This window comes from Peromyscus leucopus, chromosome 2 (assembly GCF_004664715.2).
Source record: "Peromyscus leucopus breed LL Stock chromosome 2, UCI_PerLeu_2.1, whole genome shotgun sequence".
In the NCBI taxonomy this organism is placed as follows: domain Eukaryota; kingdom Metazoa; phylum Chordata; class Mammalia; order Rodentia; family Cricetidae; genus Peromyscus; species Peromyscus leucopus.
In genome coordinates this window covers 68,069,756-68,087,839 of record NC_051064.1, presented here as the reverse complement: position 1 = coordinate 68,087,839, position 18,084 = coordinate 68,069,756, and the positions used below count along the sequence as shown (strand labels likewise).

General features: G+C 44.4%; 2 protein-coding genes across 5 annotated transcripts in view; both read left to right on the top strand.

Annotated features, from left to right (window-relative positions):
- Window positions 1-5,796, top strand: part of Slc44a1 (solute carrier family 44 member 1) — a 188,473-nt gene extending 182,677 nt beyond the window's left edge. For both annotated transcript variants that reach the window (XM_028857757.1, XM_028857758.2), the window contains exon 16: window positions 4,913-5,796. In XM_028857757.1, the coding sequence (XP_028713590.1) occupies window positions 4,913-4,927 (15 nt within the window). In that variant the 3' untranslated portion in view covers window positions 4,928-5,796. The remainder of the gene's footprint in view (window positions 1-4,912) is intronic.
- Window positions 5,797-14,175: 8,379 nt separating this feature from the next.
- Fsd1l (fibronectin type III and SPRY domain containing 1 like) overlaps window positions 14,176-18,084 on the top strand; it is a 62,175-nt gene continuing 58,266 nt past the window's right edge. For all 3 annotated transcript variants that reach the window (XM_028857770.2, XM_028857769.2, XM_028857768.2), the window contains exon 1: window positions 14,176-14,259. In XM_028857770.2, coding sequence (XP_028713603.1) covers window positions 14,245-14,259 — 15 coding nt within the window. In that variant the 5' untranslated portion in view covers window positions 14,176-14,244. The remainder of the gene's footprint in view (window positions 14,260-18,084) is intronic.

The window sequence follows — 18,084 nt, the reverse complement described above, 5'->3', positions numbered from 1 at the left end:
AGACGAGAGTCCGGAGAGGGAGCCTCGATAATGCCAAAGACCTACAGATGGGACAGGGACAATTCAACAGAGTCTCCCGATCCCCAGATGGATCCAAACAGACGGACCCCTCATGGGCATCTCCCGATCCCCAGACGGATCCAAACAGACGGACCCCTCACGGGCATCCTAACAGACGGACCCCTCTCGGGCGTCCTATGATGGGGGGACCTGTAAGGACCCCCGCGTCCTGATGAGGGGTTGGAACGTCTTCCAACTCCTCCAGGTCACCTTACAGGCGCGTCCGCCAAGGTGAGCCTGTCAGATTCAACCGCCGGCTTCGGATAAGAAAATGAAAGTAAAAGGAAAAACGAAGACAAGAAAATGGAGCGCTCTTACCGATCGGTGCAGATGGACCTCCGGAGCTCTTAGGTGTCCCGGCGGGGGGTCTCTGGGGATCCCGGAGAGCCCCCAAATGTTGTGCCCAGATCGTGACCCCCAGAGAGACCACCAAAGACGAGCATGCCGGAATGCAAAAGCAAGGTTTAATTCTGGATATCCAAAAGCAATACAAGCCTAGGCAGGGACTTCGTCCAATACATCCAACGCAGTGGAGGCTGGAGGAAGCCCATTCTGGTTCTTATAATCCTACCACCTCCTCTTCTGCATAGTTCCCTGAGCCCTGAGGGGAGGAGTTTGATAAAGACATCCCATTTAGGACTAAGTGCTCCAAAGTCTTTCACTTCCACACATTATCTAGTTGTGGGTTTCTGTTAATTCCCAACTTCTGCCAGAAGCTTATCTGATGAGATTTGATAAGGCACTATTCTGTAGGTATGGTGTATGTCATTAGGAGTCACTTCATTCCTATGATCTATAGGTATGGCATATGTCATTAGGAGTCACTCCATTCCTATGATCTATAGATATGGCATATGTCTTTAGGAGTCACTCCATTCCTATGATCTATAGGTATGGCATATGTCACTAGGAGTCACTTCATTCCTGTGGTCTTTTAGCAGAACAATAGTATTAGGTATTTTTCCCCTAGGCCTATGGCCTATCTAGTTGCAGGTTCTTGGACACTTTAACAGTGCCAGGTATGGGTTCCAGCTCATGAAATCGCAAGGCTCCTTGTGTCCCCCAGCACCTCCTCTAAACTCTGCTGTTCATCAGTCCCATGCTTGTGGTCTTGTATGTTGAGCCTTAATCCAAGTTTTAAAATGTGCTTGGTGGCTCCCATAACATTTGCGCCACTACTGCACCAGTATATATTGCAGGCGGGTGACTCTTGTTGCAGCATTTGTAGCTGAGTGATATTGATGATTACCTTTCTCACCAGGATCATGCAAAGTACCTTCCAGGACTATGTACGGTAGCAGTGAAGTTTCTAGTTGGGAACCGGCTTGACTTTTCCATATTTGATGACATAAGAGTGTTGTCTTCAGCGTTAGGGCCTCATCATCAGGTTTTTTTAGAGTAACCAATAGCCTTGTCATTAGCCTGTAATCAATTCTTGATCTTCCTGCCTCTCAAGTGTTGGAGTTAAAGGCATGTACCACTGTGCCCAGATTTTTTTGAGGTTATAATTCCATCATTCCCCTTACCTTTACTCTATCCAAACCCTCCTATATACCTCCTCCTCTTGATCTCTTTCAAATTCCCAGTATGAAAAACAATTCCAGGAAGAGCAAGAGTTAGAGGCCGACCTAGGATACATAGTGAGTCGAAGCTACCTATCAAATTGCTATCTCAAAATAAATATGTAGATAGATAGACAGACAGACAGAATCATTCTTCTAAACTATATAGAAAGCAAAAATTTCTCATAGGCAGCCTATTAGATGGAGCCTTAAACTTTGAGTCTTAAAAATGTTGTTCTGTCTTCCAGTGGGACAGGTGCCTAAGGAATGGCTGTTCTCATTCATCCTTAGGATCAACTGGATTATATTAGCAATTTTTTTCATGTTCAAGTTAGTGAGAAAGATGGCATCAAACTGTCATCAAATCATGATCAGATTACGCAGTATTTTTAAGTGTGGCATTTGGCTTTTTAAGTATTTTAAATTTAAAGAAGGGAAGCTATGTGTAATACAGTTTCCTGGATGGGCTTTTGGAACAGGAAAGGACATTATGAAAATCAATGAATCTGAATAAAGTATGGTGTGCAGTTAGTAGCTATCTACCAATGCTGAGTGAGGTGTTGTGACAAACGTACTACAGAGTTCTGAGATGTGACAATGTGAGAAGTTAGGTGAGGGGTAATGAGAACTCTGTTACTTCTGTAGCTTTAAAAAAATTACTTAAAACTGTTCTAAAGGAAAAGTCTAAATTAAAAGTAACCAGTAGTAAAACAGTTTTCTTTCAATCTCAGACAAATCACAAATTTAGCTGAATCTACTGTCTGTGCTGTGTGACCTTAACTAAGCATCATCAGGATTGGGTGTCAGTCTAATTATAGGCAGCCTTAGTATCAGCAGCAGGGGAAAGATCGTGAAAGTCAAAGCTGCGTGTTCCAGCGTATAAGACCACAAGCGTGGAGCCGATGAACAGAGCATAGAAGAGGTGCTAGAGGACACGAGGAGCCTTGCAATTTCTGGAGAGAGGACCTGGGGTCGGAAAAGCGGTGATCCAGGGATTTATTGGATTTTCCATTTGCCAAATGCATTGAAATTGGTAAGAAATCTGAGACAGGCTCGTCAGCAGAGAGGCAGTGACTGGAATGTGAAGCTAAAATCTCAAGACTGAAATGCTGAAGTGAAAAGTGATGCTGTTCTCCGTGCCTCCTGCTGTCTGGTTTAGGACAGGGTGGGAAGCAGAGCCTACTGTACACACGAGTGTACCTGGATATCTTAGACACCATTAGATGGCTGGACCTTAAAGCTACTTTCTCTCTTCTTGTTCCACGCCCAACACCCCTGCATGTTGTGCTCAGGAAGATCTTAGCATTTCTGCTTGTCCTGAGTTAGCTTAAGAGTCACAGTTCTCAAGTAGGTCTCTTTCATTGATTTATCCTAATGGATTTTAAAGACTTCTTTCCCAGCACTGTGGATAGAGCCCCATTTTTGAATATGCTAGGCAAGCACTCTACCAGAATCACATGCCAAGCCCTCAATACCGAAAGAAATTATTTCAAACTTGTAGAGAAATGGTAAGAATAAGAATGCTACCCAAAACATCAGGTTCCACATTGTCAAACCTCCTGTGCCTACTGTGAAGAGTTACGATGCCTGCAGGATCACTCTATCCTTTCTTATGTATACTCTCTCACATACACACCACATACACACATTCCACACAGACAACACACACCACAATACATATACTCCTTTACACACACACACACACACACACACACACACACACACACACACCACAACACATATACCTCTTTATACCTACACTCATACATCTCACACACACCACACCACATACACACTACAATACACACACACACACACACACCACACCACACCACAACACATATACCTCTTTATACCCACACCCACACATCACACACACCACACCACATACACACTACAACACACACACACATACACACACACCCCACTTCATGCCTCTGTTTCTTGCATGATTTGTGTATACCTTCAGGTCAGTGGTTCTAAACCTTCCTAATTCTGGGACCCTTTAATACAGTTCCTCACGTTGTGGTGACCCCCAACCATAAAGTTATTTTCATTGCTACTTCATAACTGTAATTTTGCTGTTTATGAATTGTAATGTAAATATCTGTTTTCTGATTGTCGTAGGCAACCCCTATGAAAGGGGTCACGACCCTCAGGTTGAGAACAGCTCTAGGCTCTTCTATTCTCCATCCTTCAATGTGTATTTCCTAAGGATAAGGTCGTTCTTTTCAGCACCACAGTGACATTCTTTTCAGCTCATTTACTCATTCACTGTCTGAGAGTGAACTGTGGCAACACTCATTATCTTGGTCTGGTCTGTCCCTTTGCTAAGTGAATTACAGGCTTGAAAAAGCCGTATTTTTATTTGCGTTTCAGGTTTGGGTCTTTGAGGGTACCATAAAACCAGGTTTTTCAGTTTAGCTTTGAATTTAACTCATGGGTTTGTTTCAGTTGGGCTTCTAAAAACCTCCTTATCAAAAAACAATGGTCATTCCAACACTGGAAAAGACGAGTCCAGCACCCATGCCATGTATCAAGGACTGTTCTCAGCACTGTGTTTAAGATTCATGCAATTAATCTTCACAACAACAGCATCAGTTACTTTTCTGTGGCTGTGATACAATACCCAAAACAAAGGGAGATGAACTTTTGTTTTTTGTTTTGTTTGTTTGGCTCACAGTCTAGGGTCTAGGCCATCATGGTTGGTCACGTTGCATCACAGTCAGGAAGGAGAGAGTAGTGAATGCTTATGCCCAGCTAGCTTCCTCCTTTATGTACAGTTGCAGGACCCTAGTGGAAGGAGTGATACTAACCACTTTTAGTGTGGGTCTTCCCACCTCTATTAACCTAATCTAATCTAACCTGTGTACTTCCTCACATTGTGAGGCATACCCAGGGACTAAATAATCCCTCACAGGAGTGCCTGGAGACTTGTCTGCCAGGTGATCTCAGAGCCTGTCAGGCTGACAATTAACACAACAACTTTAACCTTCAAGGCCTTCACCATTGCCTTATTTTCCTTAGGGAAAATAGACGTAGGAACAGAGGTTAAGTAGCTTGCTCATAAATTACAGCTGATAAGGGGTTACAATTAGAATTTGGACCCAGGCTGTTGCAGACATTCACTTTATTTATTGTCTCCTATGTGATTATTTTCAGCCACATTAATATTTCATAATATCTGAAGATTATCCCACATTATTTATCTCAGGCTATTGATTGCTTCTTCTTGTGTTTCCTTCTTCAAGTAGAGAAACACTCATTCTCTTGATGTGTTTACTTTTCAGCTGAGGAAAAGGTGATGGATCTCTGGAGACTGGGAGAATGGACTCAGAGGAGGCTGTTTACACAAGGATCTCCCACTCACCAGCTGTTGAGTCTGTGAGGACGACAGGATCTCATTACTTTGATGGCAACGATCAAGAAGGCTCTCCAACCATGAACAGCCAAATGGATTTGCCACAGTGGGGGTGGCTAATTAATGATTAATCAGAAGCATTTGATAGTAATCTTTGTTGCAGCCACGTCTTCAAACTTCGTGTTGCTTTCTCTTCTGGCCTTGTAATATTTGAGAGACAAGCCCTGCTTCTCATCTAGTGAGTGCTGGCCTGAAGTCAGGACTCACACGGGAATTCTCTGCATTCATCCTGGGTTTGTCCTCTCTGACTCTGCTATTAATAGAGCCGATGTGGGCTAATAACTGCTGTTCCTGGGGGCCTGCTGCATGCCAAGCATTGGGATGGGTGCCCTACATCCTACTGAATCCTCACAAAGCCCTGTAAGTTTGTACACATGGTTGACCTTTTGACCATGAGGAAATGAGATACTCCGAGAAGATCATGTGCTGTGGAGAAGATGACACAGTTGATAGGCTCAGTGTTCCAATTCCAGAGTCCCTCCATTATAACACTATGCTTTGCTCATTATCGCTACGGAGATAACGGCCCTATAGTATCCTTAGGAATATCACACTTAGTCTCCAAATGCAGTGGGGATGGTGGTGTATGTGCATGGGAAGTGTCTTGGGGGAGGGTTTTAGAAGCACAGAAAAAATCACAGAATTATTTTCTAAGCAAAATAACACTGTTCTTTTATGGCCTATGGGTCAAATCTGCCTGTCCCCACCTATTTTTGTAAATAAAATTTTATGGGAACACAACCACATCCTTTATATATTGTCTATGACTCCTTTCTTTCTGTAATGGTAGAGTTATATAATTGTATCAAAGACCCTACAATCCTCAGTGCCCAAAATATTGACAATATGGTACTTGCAGGAAAGTTTGTGACCCCTGGCTTACATGACTTTGAAAGGAAGCCCACAGTTTTCATTAAGCCCGATTTATTATATTTTTATATTTTCCCTTGACTGAAAACTTAAAGTCAGATAATGCCTACATAATCACTGTGTTCCAATGATGGCATGGTGGTAGATATGATGGTGATGGGCAGGGATTTGTGGGGCTGTACTGATGTAACTAGTGAAAGACAGGCAGTGGGCAGGAGGGTGAGAACTGTGTCTCTAAGACCCTAGTCAACTCCTCACCCCAGAATCCTCCCACTTATGTCCTTCCTATTCCTCTTGCTAAATAAAGGAGGTCCTAAGATATCTGTTCACAGGCTTGCAAGTGGCATCCCATGTACAACATACTTCAGTCCCAACACCTTGACTTGGAATTCAGAAACCAAGACAATCGGATCTCTAGTTATCTCTCTTCCCATCTCCTTTTGTTTTTAAGCCATGAGGAAAACAATCTAAATTTGAATGAATATTTCAAAGCTGACTTATTTGCCTTTGATTCACGTTCATGAAAGCAGAAAGCAAAATACTTAATACTTGTAGGTATTGATCTTATTCTGTTCAGGCTATTGTAACAAAATGCCATAGACTGCACAGCTTATAAACAACAGAACCAGTTTTCCCAGTTTATAACACTAAGAAGTTCAAAATCGATGAGCTGACAGTGGCGTCAGTGTCCAGTTGAGAACAGTTTTCTGGTTCATAGACAGCCACCTTCCCACATGTCCTCACATATTAGAAAGGACAAAGGATCTTTCTGGGGCTTCTTCTTTTTCTTTGTTTGTTTTCTTTCTTCCTTCCTTTCTTTTCCATCTCACTCAGGAGGGGTGTCACAGACAAAGGCCCCAACTCCTAATATCACATTGTGGAGTAGGATTTTTAACAAATGGCTTTGAGCAGAATATAAGTATTCAGCCCATTGACAGTGTTATATTTCCTAACAGGCTTAGCTTTCATAGATGCTACGTTTTTTTTTCCTGAGCCAAAATAAACAGATATACTAGTTACTTTTTTTTTTTTTTTTTTTTTTTTTTTACAGATGTTACTTAATTAATTTAGGGGAAAAAAAAATCTGTTTTAAAGTTATACCATGCAAGCTTTCCTTCACATGGTTATATGCTTTTTGACAGACATAAGCTTTCACGGGTGAAGAATATTCCATCTCCTATATATTCTAGAGTTTTCCTAGCCCTTTCCCAGTGTTGGAGCATTAAAAGGTCCTCTCTCCAGTCCATGGTTCGTGTCCTACATCTTTTTCTTGGAATTGTTTTTTCCACCATTTCCTACTGTGCTCAGGCTGTGTCCTTGGCATAGTCAGGGTTCTATCTTCCCTTCCAGTCTGCTGGTGGGTCATGGTGTAGCCCATGCAACGGAGAGATGCGTTAGATTTTCAAATCAAAGATTATTCTTCCCTACCATATGTCCTACCTTCCAATCCTCTCTCATTCTTCCTGATTCAAGTGTTCTGTCATGGAAAAGTACATATTGACCTTTGTAATGAGAAAGGCATCTCACTCAGGAAGGGGATTTTCCTGGGAAGGGGTGACACAGTGTCCTCCTAACGTGACAGCCACAGCCCTGCAGTACCAAAGGACTCAGACACCATTATTCACTGGGGCTGTACTTAGGAAAATGGTTGATTTTTAGGAACTAATAATGCGTGGGTAACCTGCATTATGTATTTTCTGTGTGTTAAGCGTCAGTCTAAATGCCTTACCTATCAAGGGGATGTTGTTAAAACATTCATTTGACAAATGAGAAAATGAGGGTATAGAGAGGATAAGAAATTGTCCTGGGCACAGAGCTAGTGCTTGAAAGCTGGGTTTTGTTTCAAACACTGGGGTGTTGTTGGTATTTTTTACTGTTTTGGGGGGCCCGCCACCTAACTCCCAGATATATCATGCAGGGATTATAAATGCCCAGCCTTAGCTTGGCTTGTTTTTGCCAGCTCTTCTTAACTTTAAATTATCCCATCTACTTTGCCTCTGGACTTTTTCCTTTTCTTACTTTTGTAATCTTACTTTCACTCCTGCTCTGTGGCTGGCTGGCTGGGTGGCTGGGTGGCTGGCCCCTAGCATCCTCCTCTCCTTGTTCTCTTGTTCTTTCTTTTTCTCCTCCCAGATTTCTCCTTCTATTTATTCTCTTTGCCTGCCAACCCCACCTATCCTTTCTCCTGCCTTGCTATTGGTGTTTTAGACAGGCACAGTAACACAGCTTCACAGAATTAAACAAATGCAACATAGAAGAACGCAACACATCTTTGTGTCATTAAAATAAATGTTCCACAGTGTAACAAATGTAACACATCTTACAATAATATTCCCCAACAGTGGGGCACTGGGATGTAGGTGATTAACCAATCAGTACAATCAGTAATGCACTGTGGCATTTTATGTCCCTGGGTTCCACCTGGCTCATGCCATTTCAGAGTATCTTCAGAGGGAGAAGGGAGCCAAGTAATTCTGTTACTGACAGCAGTGAGCCTTCCCTTTGTGCTGGAGAGAACTGGCTTGGGGCCAGCAACCTGGGGAGATTTCCTTTCATGAAGAGACGGGTGGGAAAATAATTGACTTTGTTCATAGTCATTCCCTGAACATGAGTCCAGAAGCATGTCCAGGGCCAGGGCAGGTACACTGGAAACACATGTACATTCCAGGCTTCATCCCCAGTGCCTAGTGTAAAGCAGGCCAGTGCACATAGAGAAAGTATTGTGACATAGAAACATCTAAATAGAGTTAAGCTAGTAATCTCTCTTCCAGGAGGTAGCGGGTCTCTTGCAGTGGACTATGTGGGGGTGGGGTGGGACTAGGGAGAAGAAACCCAGAGAACTATTTGAAGATAAGTATGATTACAGAGTGGAGTCTGAGAGGGAATGAATTATTTACTGGCTTGTAGTTTTGTAGAATGATGGAACTCGGGGTTCACAATGATGTTATCTCTACCAGGCACACTTCCAGTGCCTGGATCCCCCCATGACAGCTCTGGTAAGCAAATGCCCAGAGTCTGCTTGGATATTGGCACTGATAGGGATCTCCCTACGAAATAGTGTATACCAAATATCCGTGACTCTTTTATTTCTATTGTTTATTTTTTATTTTATAATTTTATACACATACATAATATATATTATCTACCCCCTCAAACTCCCCTCCCATTCTTCCTAGGAACCCGCTACATGTACCTCTCCCACCTCCATGTGTGTGCCTTTTTAAAATAGCCCACTAAGTCCAGTTATTAATGACTGCATGTACACGACAACCTACCTGAGGCCACTCCTCTGAAGAAACATGCCTCCTCCTCTCCCAATAACCAGTTCCCAGAAGCTCCTCGGCTAGGAGTGGAGCCTCATGAGGCCCTCTTCAGTTCATGCTGCAATCATTGACTGGCTTGGTCTTGTGCAGATAACTATCTGCTGTGAGTTCTTGAGGGAGACATCCATGTTGTGTTCAGAAGACAGCATCGCCCAGCTTTTACATCTTTCCATTCCTCTCCCACAATGTTCCCTGAGCTTTGAGAGGGTTGATATAGATGTCACCACAACATGAGGAACTGTTATTAAAAGGTTGCAGCATTAGGAAGGTTGAGCCCCACTGCTTTAGACATTTTGTTGAGAGGAAACCTGCCTTCTGATAGTTTGCAGCAGCTGGGCCGGATTCTACCAGAGGGACACTAGAGAACAAGACATCTGCTGTCTACCAGTCCCAAAAAGACAAAGTCAATGATTGTATCCATGCTGAGTTCTTCCTTTTAGGCTAAATATGATCTGGTACTTGAATTGTGCTCCTTCTCACATTGTTTTTGGTTCTTCACCATTCAGGTTTGTGTCTGCTGCTTCCTATGTGACTTAGAGCTCTCTAAGTGTGAGCTAGGTCACTTGACTGAGCACCAGCCTCCTCCTGGGCATAACCAATTTGATGTCATTTAATGAGTGCCTAGAGCTTCCATAGCTTTGGGGTGAGTCTGTATTTTAGTCAGGAAGGGGCAGGAAGCACAAGTTTAGGTTTCTATGGTTGAGAAGTGATGATAAGCACAAATACTTTTTGGCTGTTTATCTCACATCAGACTCAGCTAATCACTTGACCTGAATTGTTTCCTGTAATCCACTCATCAGCTGGCGCTGATACTGTGAGCCCTGTTTCACAGGTGAAGAAATAGAAGCTTAGAGAGGCTTGTCTTACCAGGATGCATTGTAAAAGTGAAAACCTGGGTCACGTTTGAACGGGGAGCGATGCGTGAACATTTGGGCCTTCAACAAAGAGCAGCACCCGACTAGTGATGGGTATCAGGGAAAACAGGCAGAGCAGAGAACAGGGGAGTTGGAGTGGAGACAGATGTTCTAAGGCTCCAAGACACGAGTGGAGAAATAACTGTGCAAGAAGGGCCCTGAAGGACATGCTGTGTAGAGCAGTAATAGTAGCAGCTGCTACCAGTTGCCAGCCCACTAAGCCAAACATTTTCCATACGTAGTCGCCTTTAATCCCTGCTAACCCTCAAAAGGAAATATGGTCACCATGCACTAGGAAATGGAGCGTTCATGAAGATAAGGGCTTACTGAAGACTGCAGAGCTGGCAAGCAGCAGGTCAGGATTCAGATGGAGAAAGCTGATGGTGCCCGTGGACCCACTAGACGGGTCCTCAAGGGGGAGCTTGTTAGAGACATGGAAATGAAATCATTGCCTCCCCAGAACTCATTAGGAAGCTCAGGCCTGCATGCAGTGCTTGGCATCTCTGAGAGAGGACAAAGAGCCTAGTTTGCAGTGGATAGTTTTGCCGGACATTAGCAATGTCAACCAGGAGGTGGTCCTGACTTGGGGTTTCATCAGAAAGCAAGCAGGTCACCAAAGGCCAGAAACTTCAGCCAATAACCATGACTAGATGAGCATCTTTCAGAACCACAAACTCAAGCTTGGAAACAATGTACACTGTCACTCTGCTGTTGTTCCTTTTCCTTTTATGTGTGTGTATCATGTTTGTGTGCGACATCTATGTGCAGGCACAACAGGTACATGTGCGTTTGTGGACACCTGAGTGTGGATGCCAAAGTTGGTATCAGGCATCTTGCTCAACTGCTCTTCAGTTAAAATTTGAGACAAGGCCACTTCCTAACTCTGGAGTTTGCTGATTAGGCTAGGCTGGCCGGCCCGTGGGTGCCTGGTACCCTCTTATCTCTGCCTCCCAAGTGATGGGATTACCCACATGCACCCACTGCCGGCACTTTTCCTCATGCCTGGGTGGCAAGCACTTTACCAACTAAGGTATCTTAGCAGCCTTTTTACTTTCAAAACTTTTTATTTTATATGTGTGTTTTTGCCTACTTGTATGCATGTGCACATCACTGTCTGGTGTCCTTGGGCACCAGATCACCTAGAACTGGACTTATAAACGCTTTGTGAGCTGCCATATGGTGCTGGGAACTGAACCGAGATCCTTTGGAAAAACAGCCAATGCTCTACACTGCTGAGCCATCCCTCCAGTTTCCCCTGCCCCTCACCCCTGTAAAGAGCAATATGCTTCCTCTCACATCAAGGGTTCACAGGTGTCAGTATGCATTAGTACCATCTGGAGGACTTGTTAAAACGGATTACTGGAGCTGACCCTGGAGTTACTGTTTCATTGGTTCTGAGGATAAGGCCTGAGAATTTGCATTTCTAAGAAGCTATCAGATAATGCTGATGCAGTTAGTTAGTCCTGGGGTCAAGTTTTAAGAAGAACTGCTTTAAATAAGGCTACTTTAAAATATTTCCTAACTCGATTGGCTATGCAAAGATAGTTACACGCAAGGTCTGTAGTCCTGAGCCACAGTGAGTGGGTGGGTTTGTGGACTTGCTGCCCCAGCTTGGTGAGAGAACTGTAGTGAGAGAACTAGGTTGACTGGAGGGAGACAAATCGCAGCCCTAAGGAACTGGCCGCTGAGAATGAGGTCAGCAAATGGTCCCGGATGAGCTGTGCTGGGAAGCCAGACAAGCGACACCAGAGATCTGGGCAGGGCAGAAGTCAAATGGGGTACAGCTGTTGTCAAAATCCACGGGCTCCTTGGCTGGCCTGAAGGGAAAGAATTACAGAAACTGGGGCCAGAAGCCAGAAATGAGCTCTGAGGGTGCGTCTCTGTGACCGTGTAGTGATCACATTTCAGGGTGACTGTCTCCAAAACCCTCTTTATTCCTCCTTTGGTAACACCTGTCACTCAAGAAGTGCCCAGGAGCTCCCGTATGGCAGGAGTGAGGTGATTCTTTGGAGAGGAGACCAAACGCTCTCACCTTCCCTTCATGATGAGTCCACCGTGTCAACCGAGGGCAGTGGTTTGACCTCTGATGCCCTCCCACCCGCAGGCTACATTTCTCACCCATAGACAATGACTCAGCGGCTGTGTTCAGATCAGCCGTTGGAGCCACCAGCACTGGGTTAATGGGTGGATACCTGGCTTCTGTCACTACTCCTCATGGAATTGGGGGCGGGGCGGGGCTGTGGATAGTAGATTCCCTTCCCTTGATACCAAGAGGGGGCCTCTCCGAAGGACTGCACACCACTCCTCCTTTCTGGCAGGAGCAGAGTTGTAGAGGAGAGTAGGAGTCTGCTCTCCTCAGTTCCAGGCTTCCAAGCATTGTCTACCTAGCCTGAACAAAACCATTGTCTCCTTTTGTATCTTTTATCCCTTTCCTTGCACATCTGTTCAGTTAAGGGTCTACTGGGTGTTGTCTGCCCTGTGCTGGGGTGGGGGATACAGGTATGGTAAAAAGAAGTTTTGGTCTTAAGAAACCACAATATCGTTGGAACAATCTGGTAGAGACATAATTAAAACATTGCAATTTAAGTATGGTTCCTCAAAAACAGCTCATGCCTCTTCAAGGCCTTGGTTCTCACTGTCCTTCTGACTAGATAAGTCTTGCTCAGACCCTTTCATAGCTCTTACCCAGGTCATTGCTGAGCAATGTCAGGATATTGAACCCTGCTTATTCTGAGTCCATTAACTCCATGCAATTTGTTTATTTCTTCCACTTACCTCATGAAATTTTCTCCTTTGTTAAATTGTTTTGCATGTGTATGTATGTGGGTGCTGTGTGTCAGTGTATTCCAATGTGTGGGCACATGAACAGGGGTACCTGTGTGTCAGTGTTTGTGGTCGCTTGGTTTTTATGTGGGTACCAGGTTCTGGGTATATAAACTCTGGGCCTCACTCTTCCCGTATAAGAACTTTGTCCACTGATCCATCTCCCTATTCTCTTACGAACTTTCCTTTCCAACAGCCTCATGGATTTTTGTCATTCTCCAAAGTAGGCCTTGAGCTCTTTGAGAACCAGGCCATTTCACTGACGATTTGTGTAGAACTGCTACCTAATACTCGATAGCCATTTTTCCTTTATTTCTCTAGTATGTGAACGCCCAGATTAATTTTTTTTCTCGAGTCACCTAAATGGAGATGAAGCCTGTCTCTCTGGAGAACCTTTATAAGCCTCCTGTCTTCATCCCAAGCTTTCCAGAATCTTCATTGCCCGATCCGGCCGTCCTAAGCAGATTCTAATTAGCTGCCCCACTGTCATTTACTCAGGCACGGTGTCCTGGGCAGTTCAGACACAGTATTTAATCTGCCCAGTCCTTGGCAAGGTCTGCATTCCTTGTTTTATTTCATAGACGACAGAGGATCACAGAGAAAGACTTGCTCACAAAGTAGCAAGGTGCGAGCCGGGCAAGTGTAGCTAAGCCACAAAGCCCATATAGTCCCACAACCACGTTTCCTCCTACCCCTTGTCCTGGGGCCCTTTTAGGTTTCCACCATGCCCCCTCAAGACCTTTCCCCACATTTCCGCTGCCTCTCCATCCCAGCGTATTTCCTCCCGCTGGATAGCTGGGCCTGACCAACCCCACTGCCCCTCCAAGGCTAAGTGGAGAGATGCTGTCGGTGCGGAATGCATCCTGGGCAGAGCTAGCTCCCAGACCCTCCGCACAGGCCTGGCTGCTGGGTGCCCAATGGCTCATTGCAAGGACAGCAGCGATGGCACCGGAAAAGGGATGCCCTGAAAGAGGCAGCTGTAGAAGACAGGCGCAGGCGGACAGGCAGCGTTCCATCCTCCGTTGGTGCGGGTGCCCCGCGCACGCATGCGCATGCGTGGCGCGCTCGCACCCCGCCCTCCCGCGGGCCGCCCTTTCACCCTGGCAACCGCGGCTCCGCAGCGGCGCGCGCGCGGGTTGGGCGCGGACGGGCGGGACCTCTGCGGGACGGGACCGGGCAGGCGGCGGCCGAGGTAGTGGGCATCGTGGGCTCTTCGGGCTCCTCACTCGGTTCCGGTGGCAGGTTCGGCCCGGAGGGCTTAGTCCCTCGCCATGGACTCGCAGAAAGTAAGCAGGGGGGCACGGCGGCCCGCAGGGTGGGTGGGCGGGGCGCGCGGGGCTCCACGGCGGAGGGCGAGGCCCGGCCTGGGACGCACCCGGCCCCACCACACCGCACCTGAGAACCCGCGGGCTGCAGGACCCGCGCCCGTGACCCCGGCCGACCTCTGCCCAGCGCTTGGCTCCGGGCGGGGACTGCGGGGAGGAAACCACGGGCGGCACCGGGGTCCCCGCCGCCCTCTGCGGGCGCTAGGCCCTTTTCTTCCCACAGCCCGCAGCGTGCTCCGAGGTGCGTCCCTCCTCGGCAGGCGTGAGGACCCGTGGCTCAGTCTCGCGTGGGAACCTCCCCGCTGGCACCGGAGCTGGTGTCCTTTTTCATCCCTCGAGTCTTCAGCAGGGTCCCTGCTCTGTAGGTCCGGGGACCGAATCTCCTTTGTACCGCTGCCCACTGCCTTGCTCGTGGCTTATTTATAAGCAGATCTCAGTGTTTGCCCAGCTAGAGGAAAAAGACAGTTGTCGGCTGCCCCACCCTGGTCCGCCAGTTGGTGTAGTTGGTAACAGTTACCCAGTGGTCTTGTGGAATGTTTAACACTTTGAGAACAAGTTAAGGAAAGATCTATAGTAGTCTTTTTGATTAAGTAAAATATTTGAAGAATATAGCCAGTGTATTGAATACAATTGCAATTGAAATTTTAACAATCAGCTGTAATTCCTGTGTAGAAAAAATAAGACACCCTACTCTCTTTGTTATATTATAGTGTGATTGCAGTATGCTCCATTATAGGAAAGAAAAAAGAAATGGTATTAATAATGCAACAGGAAAAACAAGGGTACATCTAAGAGGTCATTCTTTTTTTTTTTTTAATTATTATTGAATAGAAAGTGCAGAAAAGGCTTATAGAACAACTATGCAATCTTGAACTGGATTCACCTTCTTGAGGAGTGGTGGGGGTGTGGGGTATGAATAATATGATACATCAAACATTTACTGTTGTAGCATTTAATAGATATGTGCATGATTCCATTGTGTGTGCTTGCCTTGAAACTCATTTGGGTGTATGTCCACTTATTATCTCCAGAACTATTACTGTGATATCTTTTAAAGATATTACTAGAATATATTAAGTTTTTTTGTATTTTGAATATGTATAAATGTAAAGCATTCTCTGTCTAAGCTTGTAAGACATCGCACAGCTTATTAGAAGAAAGGCATGTGGTATTTGAATGGGCATTAGCAAAGGTCAAACAGAAGAGCAAGTGACTTGGGAATCCAGAAAGGTGAGTTGCAGGGTACAGTATATTTGTTAGTTGTGTGTACAGAGCAAGCCACCAATCAGTCTGTTTCATTATCCGTTCTCTAGAAGTGAGAAAATTGTATAGATTTATAAAAATGGGATAAAATATTCCATTAAGAAAACAGTATTTTAAAGTTTGTGAATATTTTATACTAAAATAGTCCAAGCATGGTAAAATACCAAAAGTGTTTTAATGCAGATCATCTATCAGGGGACACTGAGGAATCAAGAGTTGGAGGTTGTGACTTCTGCAAGGGTGTGCCAGTAAGCTAAGGTTGGAACCAGGTTGTTCTCATTTCAGACTGTGTATTTATGCACCCACAGGGTACCCTATGTAGCTTCTCCAGAGGTAATAAAGAATTAGCTGTTTTTTTTTTTTAAATTAGTGCTGATGTATCTTATTGGAGTAACTCTGAAAATTAACTTTTCAATATTAAAAGTATGTTGAATTTCATTGGCGATATCAAGTAATCTTTGTAATGAAGAGGATTTGTTTTATAGCTTACAGAGGATATCCAGTTAGTGCTCGTAACTCCTGCTGGCGCCTGGCCTTCCTTTATGAATTGCTGTAGAATAAGTTACTTGCCTCAGATAGTAATGAACTAAGATGGATATTCCTGTCTATAACATAAGATAGTAGTTTACTCATAGCATGAGATTTAGACACTATTTCCTGTTAAAGAATGTTCACGTTAAAATGGTAGCAGAGATGATACCTCAGTATACAGAGAAAGTAGTTCTTGCTGTAATTGCAAGGAAGGCCTTGGGATTCAGGTAGTGAATTATTAAGAAGAGCCAGTTCTCTGGTCGTGCTGTTTATGAGCTCTAATAGCTTGGATAATTTGCCATTGGTCTCCGTTTCTTCACCTATAAAATAGAAATAACCACTGACTTTCTTTAAGAGTTATGAGCATTGTGTCCAAACAAGAAAATCATCTAACAGTATTATCTGTTAGCTTTTGTTAATCTCGTAAACTCAACCTCAAAATAACGTTTTCCTTATCAAATTTGTTCTAGACTTCTTTGAACTTTTAGGTGTGTTTTCTACTTGTGTGTTCTTTAAGAAATTATTTCAGCAGGTGGTGCCAAGAAACAGTTGTTAAAGAGGATGGAGAGTTGTGACTCAGGCAGTCTTACAATAAAGACGTAACTGGACGTCTCACAGAAGCTTGCTGCTGGCTGGTCAGCCCATGGGTCAGCCTCACCAGCTGCTTTTTTTTTTTTTTTTTTTTGTCCGTGGAAACGACTTGGTCGTCAGTGTTTTGTTAGCAACAGATGCTCTATTTGAGTAGAGGAAGAAGACTCAGTTGCTATGGGTATGTAAGGCACACTGTAGGATACAGAAGCAGTATTATCTCCTAGAAATGAACAGAGGGATTTTGTTTATATTGAGTTTCTGGGACACTTTTGTGAGCAGGATGTGTTAAGGATAGGTGGCTTTGTTTGATCCTCAGACCTTTTGAATATGTCCTTAAGTGGTTCTGAGATAAAATCTCGAGGGTTTCTTTACCTGACAAAATGTGCACATTCAGAGAAAACACTGAAACAAATAAGGACAGTTGTATTTTAGGTACTTTTTTGAATTTGGTAGTGCAAGTTAAATTTTGGTACAGATCACTGATATTCATAGAGGTTCCTGTTTCTAGGAAACGTGCTTCTTAAAGCAACAAGGGTATGAGGGTAGGGATTGAGGAAGGATGTCAGCAAGAGCAAGAAACAATTTCCAATTGTTTCTGCATGCTCTCCCTCCCTCCCTAGGTAGGAACTCAGAAGTCTCCGTTATACTACAGGGTAAACCTAGACCGGGGAGATCTGTATTTGGCTTCCTTATCTATTTCTTTTTATATCCTGATACGTGCTATACAGTTGAAAGACCCACTCCATAGCTACACAACTATCCAATTGACCCATGTTCACAGTTACTTGTTCTCAATTTAAAAAAGAAAAATAGTTTCTCAAGGAAAGTGAAAAAGAATGAAAATTGGGTATTGTTCTGCATCTGGCACTGTGTAAGACTCCTTTGGACTCCCACAGCAAAGTTCTTCTATAGTTTGCAGAGTTGCACATTTAGCAAGTGGCTGGCAGTCTATATTCAAACCAGGTGGTTTTTTCATAGTCCACACTTTTTCATTACCTCCCTTCAAGACTGAATTCTTGGATTCTAAATACTGAAACAATTAAAGTAATTGAAATTTAAAATGTTAGTCCCTAACAGGGGCTGGAGAGATGGCTCTTTCTGCAATTGCAGAGGACCATAGTTCGAGTCCCAACACTCATATTCCGTAACTCACAACCACTTGTAATTTCTACTCTGTGTTATCCAGCTCCCTTTTCTGGACTCTGGTCACCTGCATGCATGTACCCCCCCCACACACACATATACACATAATTTAAAAGAAAGTAAAACTTTAAGACAAAGTGTTACCAGGGACAAACCCTGTAGAGTAGTCAGTTTTGTTTGTTTGTTTTAGAGACTTGTCAAGTATAGTGAAGTATTGATAGCTGGTACACAAGGTCTGGCATCTGGTCTGTCTTGCTG